At 44.5% G+C, this 9,125-nt stretch overlaps 1 protein-coding gene across 1 annotated transcript; it reads left to right on the forward strand.

Annotated features, from left to right (window-relative positions):
- Positions 1-228: 228 nt before the first annotated feature.
- Positions 229-8,917, forward strand: LOC123397007. Its single transcript, XM_045091728.1, has 8 exons — positions 229-543; positions 1,061-1,366; positions 2,224-3,212; positions 3,821-4,906; positions 5,045-5,356; positions 6,110-6,295; positions 7,088-7,210; positions 8,800-8,917. The coding sequence occupies exons 1-8, from the start codon at positions 229-231 to the stop codon at positions 8,915-8,917; spliced, it is 3,435 nt and encodes a 1,144-aa protein (XP_044947663.1).
- Positions 8,918-9,125: the final 208 nt, after the last annotated feature.

Here is a 9,125-nt window from a genome sequence, read left to right on the forward strand (position 1 = left end):
CTCATAATAGCTGGGCAGGTAGTCTTAGAGCATCCACACTCACACCTTGCAAATCCGACCCCTTAAAGGTGTGCGGATACTCACCGATCACGTCTTAAATAATGCATTTTATATTCGGATACCTCAAATTAGAAATCTCAAATTCATAGTATTAAATACGTGTGATCCGAAATTCTTGGAGAGACACCCTGGGGCGACTCTGAGGCGACAGGAGGGGTGTGCCATGCGATGGGCTCCCTGCCGGCCGGCAGTGGACTTGGCCTCGTCGGCGGACGATTCTGGGCTCTGGCCAACGACGACGATGACCTACAGAACACACCAGCGGCTTCTCCAACTCCTTCCGACATCGTATGCGAATCCATTTTGGTGGGATACTCTGAGGAGCAGGTCGCAGAATCCATAGATGGTTTCGTCCCTGATTCCGATCCTGCCTGGGAAGAGCTGACGGCTAACGACGAAGACAGGGTCGAGGTGCTCCGACGCGTCATTTACCAGCGAACTTCGGCGAACGCGGTAAGACCCTGGAAGGGACCTCTACCGAAGGTACGTCTTCCGGCTCTTACTTTAGCAGCTTTTTTCCATTCTTGTAAACAAGCACCGGTCAGGAAACCTCGTCGACCGGCGGCGATATCACGGCCGACGGCACATGTTTCAGCCAAGACGGATCTTGGGATTCGTGAGGCCAAGGAGTCTCGTTTGAATTCGATTCTATGCCAAGATGGGCCGGAATCTCAACCTGTTGACTTGCGCACGCCCGGGTATATGGCCCAGTCCGTTGTACAAATACATCAGATACCAGATTCTTCGGGTAGGACTCTTAGCGAGATTGATGTGGTTACCGACGTGGTTACGGAAGGTCCATTATCGGGTGATTCTCCTCTTGATTATAACGAGCGTGGGGCATGATCGGGAATATCTGGGGTTAGCAGACAGGCGATCCCAGGGTTCACGTCGCGTTCTGGTACAGCCAGGCGTATCCCTGCATTGGCTACAATGGCTGCGAGGCAAGGTGTGCCGTCTGCGCCTGCAGCGAGTGCGTCCGCTGGGACTGCGCCTGCAGCGACTGCATCTGCGGCGGCAGGACCTGCTGCTGGGGTATCTGCTGCAGTGGTGGCTGGCACGCGGGAGAATCTTCAGCGAGCTACGGTGCCTGTTGGTCAGGGGCGCGGCTCTGCTGGTGCTGGAAAAGGTGGTCCTGGTGCTCATAATCGCGGTGGCGGCGGTGGATTCCATGGACACAGAGGTTATGCAAATCATTGGAACGAGTTTGCCGGTGGTCCAGGTGGTGGTCGGTCGAATTGGAACGCCGGAGGAGGTCCTGGGGGAGGAGCCAATCAATGGCATCGTCCCTTCCAGCCACCCGAAGGCAATTTTGTGGAAGGAGCTCGCGGCTCTAATTTCCGGCAAAGAGGCGGGGGTGGAGTACGCAACTATGGTCGGAACAATTCTGGGCCGATATGGAAGGAAGTCACCCAAGCGGACGGGGGGGGGGGGGAAGATGGCACCCCGCCCACACAGCAAATAACGACGGAGGACAGGGAAGTAGCGCGAGCCAACAAGGCGGCTCGCAAAAAAGAAAAATTGACATGTTATAGGTGTGGGATACCCGGACACTTCGTTGTGGATTGTAGCACGGATTTGTGTGATATCTGTCAAAAGCCTGGTCATATTGATACGGCATGCCCATTACTTTTAGCTCCTAAGCCTGTCATGAGCATCTATGGGGTTTGCCACAGCAAACTAATGTTTTTTGAGACACCAGGTTCCACTTCAGTTCTAACTCCACCTCGTCTAGAGAGCTCAAGAACGAGTCTCGTTAAAGTTACGAATGGGGATTTGACTGTTGAGCAAGTTTCTCAACAGATGAGAAGGCTTGTTTCGGAGGCATACAATTGGGAACCAATAAGGGTGGCGCAAAATACCTACCAAGTTGAGTTTCCTAGAAGAGAGGATCTTCAACGTCTACTCACTTTTGGGGTAAGTAAGGTTAGTGGCAGCAAGTGTTTACTTGAGTTTGAGGAATGCATAAAACCAGCACCGCAGGGTACTAGGTTGCAGAAGGTTTGGATCAGATTCGCGGGTATTCTAGAAATTCTGCTTAATGATTTCCTAATCATATGGAGCCTTGGTTCGTTGATTGGGAAGACTGAGAAAGTAGATATGCCTTTTACACGCAAGAGGGGGATAGCCAGATTGCTTGTGATGGTGCTTGATGTTGACCAGATTCCTGATTTTGCTCCGTGGTCTTATGATGGTGTGCACTATGACCTTGAGGTGGAGGTCGAGAAGGTGCCACAAAATGAGCCAAATGATGATGATATCCTCATGGCCGATGGGGAGGATAGGGACAAGGATCATGAGGATGCGAATGATCAACATTCCGATCAGTCAAGGGATAACACTAATCCTCATGCCTCTTCTAATAAAGAGAAACCACTTATTGGGGGTGCATCTTCTACATCAAAATTACCCATGGAGACACTACGTTTTGGTTCGTTTGATGTCACGAGTACACCATATAATCTTGGCAGTGAGTTTGTTCAAAAGGAGGCGAATGAGCAAGCCCCTTTTGTTTCAATTCAACGATCGGTCTCCACATCTAAGATGGAAGTATCCACGCATTTGATTACTCAGGAGAACAGAAAAGCATCCTCTGCAGTACCGCTGGCTAGGAGGGCTGAGCCACTGCATATGCTTGAGCACGATAACACGCAGGAGGCGTGCTGTCAAATTTCTCCGACATCACCTATTGAGAGGGATGTGCCTTCGATCATGCGGGATAGTAAGCAGGAGGCGAGCCGGCCTTCTACTCCTGTCTCTTCCCATAGCCTTTCGAACAGTAAGCAGCAAGTGATATCTTCTAAGTACGATAACCTTGTTGAAGAAACAACTTCTGACCAGCACTTTGATTCTGTGGTAACAGGGAAGACCCACAATGAGATTACTAATGATGATGTGATCTCGTTTGGGGGGATCCCGGATCCTACATCATGTGATAGACGTTTCAGTCAACGTATTCAGGAGAAGCCTGATGCTGATGATATGTTGATAGGTCGTGCTATGCGAGCTGCAAAACTACGAGATGCTGAAACAACTTCAGGTTTGTCTATTGATCAGACTGCTTCTATTTTAAACTTATCTGAATCTGAAATCTTGAATAATGCTAGTGACATAGGAGTTTCTATGGGTACATCTAGTAAAAATATAGCTAAGTCCATCAATGATATTCTTGATTTAGAAGTTGACAGAACCATAGAGTTTATCAAAAATCTAGCAGCGGTTAAACCTATGAATGATTCAGATATGAATGACTTAGGAGGTGCTGGACTTCAAACATTATGTGATAGCATTTTTCATATAGACGGGGAAGTAGACGATGTGGATGATATGGGTTTGGAGGGGTATATGGCCCCTTCAGATGCGGAGAATCATTCACAACCTTTGGATACACATAATGACTTTAAAAGTAATCACGAAAAAACTAGGAAACCTTGGAAAAGGAAGGTGTATCCTGAATCAGCGGTTAGGAGGAGTGCGAGAGTTAAACAAAAGAAAAAAATTCATGATGAATTATGAAAGGGATTTTTTGGAATAGCTGAGGTCTGGCGGACTTGGCTAAGAAAAGGTTCCTTAGAGAAGCATCGATACAATATAATATGGATTTCATGGCATTACAAGAAACTGGGAGAGATAATTTCACAACCCAATTTTTAAATAGTTTATCAGGAGGGGTTGATTTTGATTGGCATTGTTTACCACCAAGGGGAAGATCCGGTGGGATCTTACTTGGGGTTAAATGCGAAACTCTAGAGGTGATGAGTGTGGTTTATGGTGAGTTCTCCGTCAAATTTCGTGTAAGGTCGAAAGTTGATGGTTTTAAGTGGGCTCTAGTGGCTGTATATGGGGCGGCACAATTGGAGTTCAAACCTGATTTTCTTGCAGATCTAGTGAGAATCTGTGGAGATGAAACGTTACCAATTATGGTGGGGGGAGATTTTAATATTATTCGTAGACAGAATGAAAAAAATAATGATAACTTTGACACACGATGGTCAACGATGTTTAATATGGTTATCGAGAGTCTTAATCTAAGGGAGATTCATCTTTCTGACAGACAGTACACTTGGGCAAATTCTCTAACGATACCAACGTATGAGAAGTTGGATCGGGTTCTTACTACTGTTGAGTGGGAGCAAAAATACCCATTAGTCACGGTACAAGCATTACAGAGGGCAATCTCAGATCACACGCCTCTTCTAGTTGACTCAGGGGAGGCCAATCATAGGGGCAACAAGAATGTCTTCTCATTCGAACTAAGCTGGTTTGAAAGAGAAGGGTTCATGGATCTAATTACAAAGGAATGGGGTACACACTTAGGTGGATCCACCAGTGTGGAAATTTGGCAAAACAAAATCAGAAATTTGCGCCGAGTCCTTAGAGGATGGGCGAAAAATCAAAGTGGTATTTATAAGAAAGAAAAAGAAAGACTAACGAAGCTGATTGATGAACTCGACGTCAAAGCTGAGTCAGCGCAGCTAAATTCTATTGATAGGAATATTAAAATGGATGCTGAGATTAGATTGCAAAAATTATTGAGAGAAGAGGAGATGAAATGGGCACTAAGAGCTAAGGTGATGAACGTGGTTCATGGGGATGATAATACTAAGTTCTTTCACATGATTGCAAATGGCAAACATCGAAAGAAGATAATTACTCAGCTAGAGCAAGATGAGGGAACTATAATAGGACATGAAAACTTAAAGGTGTATATCTCAGAATATTATAGGAGTCTTTTTGGTGCACCAGATGAGACTATGATCTCTCTGGATGAAACCAATGTTCAGGATATTCCTCAACTAAATGAGCAGGAGAATGAGGTTTTATCCGCTAGATTCACAGAGCAAGAGGTGTATGATGCAATAGTATAAATGAAACACAATAAAGCACCGGGACCAGATGGATTCCGTGCAGAATTTTACAAAAAGTGTTGGCATGTTATTAAGGGGGATCTAATGGCTATGTTTCATGACTTATTCAATGGTCGGCTACAGCTATTCCACCTTAACTTTGGAACAATAACGTTGTTGCCAAAAAAGGTGGACGCCATGCGCATCCAACAATTTAGACCTATCTGTTTACTCAATGTCAGTTTTAAGATTTTTACTAAGACATCCACCAATAGATTAACAAAGATAGCCGATTCAGTTGTCCAACCAGCACAGTCACCGTTCATGCCTGGGCGACACATTTTGGAGGGTGTTGTTGTTTTGCACGAAACGCTTCATGAAATTCACACAAAGAAACTAGACGGAGTTATCTTTAAAGTGGATTTTGAAAAGGCTTATGATAAAGTTAAGTGGTCCTTTCTTCAACAAGCCTTACGTATGAAAGGGTTTAATGAAAAGTGGAGACAGCAGGTTGACACTTTTATTCAGAAGGGGAGTGTCGGAGTTAAAGTTAATGATGACATTGCTAATTTTTTTCAAACACATAAGGGGTTAAGACAGGGGGATTCAATGTCTCCAATACTGTTTAATATAGTAGCAGATATGTTGACAATACTTATTGAAAGAGCCAAATAGAAAGGACAAATAGGTGGTCTCATTCCACATCTGGTAGATGGAGGTGTGTCCATTCTACAATATGCGGATGATACAATCATTTTCATGGAACATGATATGGAGAAAGCGAGGAATATGAAATTAATTTTATGTCTTTTTGAACAACTATCAGGGTTGAAAATTAATTTTAACAAAAGTGAACTCTTATGCTTTGGGAAGGCAAGAGAAGAGCAACACGCTTATCGACAGCTATTTGGTTGTGAGATGGGTTCTCTACCTTTTAGCTATCTTGGGATCCCTATTCATCACAGATGGTTAACAATTAAAGAATGGAAATGTATTGAAGAAAGATTTGAAAAGAAACTAAGTTGCTGGAAGGGCAAGCTTATGTCATATGGAGGTAGATTGGTCTTAATAAATTTTGCTTTAACAAGTCTACCCATGTTTCTCTTGTCTTTTTTCGAGATACCTGTAGGGGTACGGAAAAGACTGGATTTTTATAGATCTCGTTTCTTTTGGCAAACTGATGAGAATAAGAAAAAATACAGACTAGCACGTTGGGATATGATTTGTAGACCCAAAGACCAAGGGGGTTTGGGAATTGAAAATTTAGAAGTAAAGAACAAATGTTTGCTTAGCAAATGGTTGTATAGAATTTCCACAGAGACAGAGGGTATGTGGATTCAAATTTTGAGAAATAAGTATCTAACATCAAGAACTCTAGCTCAAGCTACAATTAGATCCAATGACTCACCTTTCTGGAAAGGGTTAATGAGGACAAAGATTAATTTCTTTCAAAGGGTGAAATTTATTATAGGGGATGGTACCTCAACAAGATTTTGGGAAGATACTTGGCTTGGGGATTCACCACTTGCTTTACAATATCCCATGCTCTACAACATTACGCAACGTAAGCAGGACTATGTGTCCACAGTCTTACAATCGGTACCTATAAATATGCACTTCCGGCGAGCTCTAGTAGGCGCACGTTGGGAGGCCTGGATGCATCTGGTAAGAAGACTTATGCAGGTACAACTATCTAATCATTCACACAGCGTTCGATGGACTTTAACTGTCAATGGGGTATTTTCGGTTAAATCCATGTACACAGATCTGGTTAATTCAGGACCCTTAGCTAGATCGTTGCATATTTGGGATATTAAAGTGCCGTTAAAGATTAAAAATTTTATGTGGTTTTTACACAAAGGTGTGGTATTAACCAAAGATAATTTAATTAAGCGTAGTTGGAGAGGTAGATCCAATTGTTGTTATTGTGATCAACATGAAACTATCAGACACTTGTTTTTTGATTGTCCCCTCGCAAAACTACTTTGGCGCACTATCCATATAGCTTTTAATGTGATCCCACCTACGTGCATCAATTAAATGTTTACAACGTGGCTCAATGGAGTGGACGTTAAACTATCTAGACTTATTAGAATAGGGATATGTGCTCTTTTGTGGGCTATACGGAATACCAGAAACGACATAATATTTAATGGTAAGAAATTCAACAATTTTTTGCAGGTCATATTACGAGCAACGTCCTGGATCCGTACGTGGTCATCACTCAGTCTTGCGGACAACAGGGAGCTTATGGGTATTGGGTGCAACCGGTGGGAGATGGCCGCACGGGTTATCTTCAACCGGTTTGGATGGCGTGCTAGTAATAGACTAGGTGTATAGGCATCGTAGTCTACTATTAGTTACGCCGGATGTGGCTATTTCTTAAGAGTTTGTTTAGTTTCAGACTCATTTTATTTCCAGCCTTCAGGCTTATCTCGAACTATTTTGTTACTTTGGACTTTTAATAATATGGCTGCATGCATCGATTGATGCAGAGGCCGGGGGCTCGTTTCCTCCTTTTCAAAAAAAATAGTATTACATGCAACGTAAACCTAATACTAAACGGAGCTCGTCCGGCTCCGCTGTGTCCATGTCCGACGGCTGGTCACGCTCCTCATAGTATCGGTCCGGTCATCGACGAGGTAGAGTAGGACATGGGACACCAGCCGGCTCACGGGGGTCGAGTTCCCTCCATCTCTCATGCTCTACTTTTCCTCATCGGAGCCCGTAACCGTGATGGTGCCAGCCGATGACAGATCCTTCATGGGAGGAGCCATGTCCACCATGACGCGGTTGCGTCGACCGCACTGGTGCAACAAATTCCCTGCGTAGCGAGTCCGAGCACTGCCGTCGTGCGGCCGCCTCCTAGGAGCGGCGGAATGCAAGCCGGACGACCATCTCCTCCTCGAGGCCGCGTGGGACGAGCTCGTGGTCGACGGGTCTAGAGGTGAAAGACTCAGATCCGTTGTCCGTCATGCCGGAGGCGAGCTTCTGTCGCGGATGGGAGTGAAGGGGAGTGGAGTGAAGTGGTTAGGGTTTCGTTCGGTGAGCGAATGAAGACGAATATATGTGGGGTAGATGCGGACCAGCGCGAGCCAGTACGGTCCAGGCAGGATGCCAAGACGCATCCGGGATCCCTTATATCCGCCTCATATTTGAACTGAAAATGAGGATGCCGATCAGCCCAGGCGTTTGAGGCCGGTTTAAGAGATCTGTCTGAATCGAATTTGACCGGATGGCCTGCTTAATTGTTTGAGAAAGGTTTAAGAGGTCCGACTATAAGTGCTCTTACATTCACCGTGCACCGATAGACCATAGCCATGTCAATCAACATGACGAAAACGAGGTTGACTAAACTAAACACTAATCATACCTAACTCGTCCATAGCAAATCTTGACGTGGATTCGGAAGTTCACATGTTGGTCACATGATTAAATTTTAAATTTATTTCCTACATGTCAATTTGCACTTTTCTTCTTCGAGCGTTAAAGAAAGGATGTGACTAACTACTCCCGCAAATGAGAATTATTCAATTAACACTCTCTTCTAACTCCTACACCTTCTGATTTTACGTGGAGAATCATGAAAAAAGTCCTTGTTTTTCTTCTGATTTAATCTTATTTGATTAATTACGTGGAGTACATGAGAATTAGTAAATCTATTAAAATAGACTAACTGTTAGGTAATTGAAAGGGTGGTTTTCTGTACTCAGGCCTAGTCACCAACGAGTTGGAGAATAGTATTGATTGCACAAGCCTCAGAATCGGTTACAGCTGATTACATATACAAGGGACCCCTAAAGAGTAGGCACGCAGGCCAGGGTTTGGTTAGGATCCTAAGAGCAACTCTAGCATACCCTGTATATTCACGATGTGCAAACGCGTTTTGCAGTTTGTTGAAGTGGGGTTTTGCAGGACAAAAAATTGCGCTGCAGAATAGAACCCGCATAATGAAACTGCATAATTTGAAAAATAAACATTCGCGGACATGTTTAGAACCGCAGTCATGATCATACAACACTACATTCATGATCATACAACACTACATTCACTACTAGAGGGGGGCATCACCTACTGGAGCTACTACCTATACTACCGCACTACGCAAAATGGAGCTCACCGGAGTCGAGCTCGTGCGGTAGTAGATAGCCTACATTCAGTTGTCGTCTTCGTCGTCCTCGTCGGAGAAGAGCTCGACGTAGATGCGCTTCTGCGCAG

Source organism: Hordeum vulgare, chromosome 5H (assembly GCF_904849725.1).
Source record: "Hordeum vulgare subsp. vulgare chromosome 5H, MorexV3_pseudomolecules_assembly, whole genome shotgun sequence".
NCBI lineage: Eukaryota > Viridiplantae > Streptophyta > Magnoliopsida > Poales > Poaceae > Hordeum > Hordeum vulgare.

What these genes read in the sequence shown, in the direction of transcription:
- LOC123397007 (XM_045091728.1), top strand. Translation starts at nt 229, where the DNA reads ATGGGCTCCCTGCCGGCCGGCAGTGGACTTGGCCTCGTCGGCGGACGA. An exon ending in TCCCTTCCAGCCACCCGAAG is followed by an intron (nt 1,367 to 2,223) that starts GCAATTTTGTGG and finishes GATGTTGACCAG; the next exon opens with ATTCCTGATTTTGCTCCGTG. An exon ending in TCTAGTAAAAATATAGCTAA is followed by an intron (nt 3,213 to 3,820) that starts GTCCATCAATGA and finishes AGAGGTGATGAG; the next exon opens with TGTGGTTTATGGTGAGTTCT.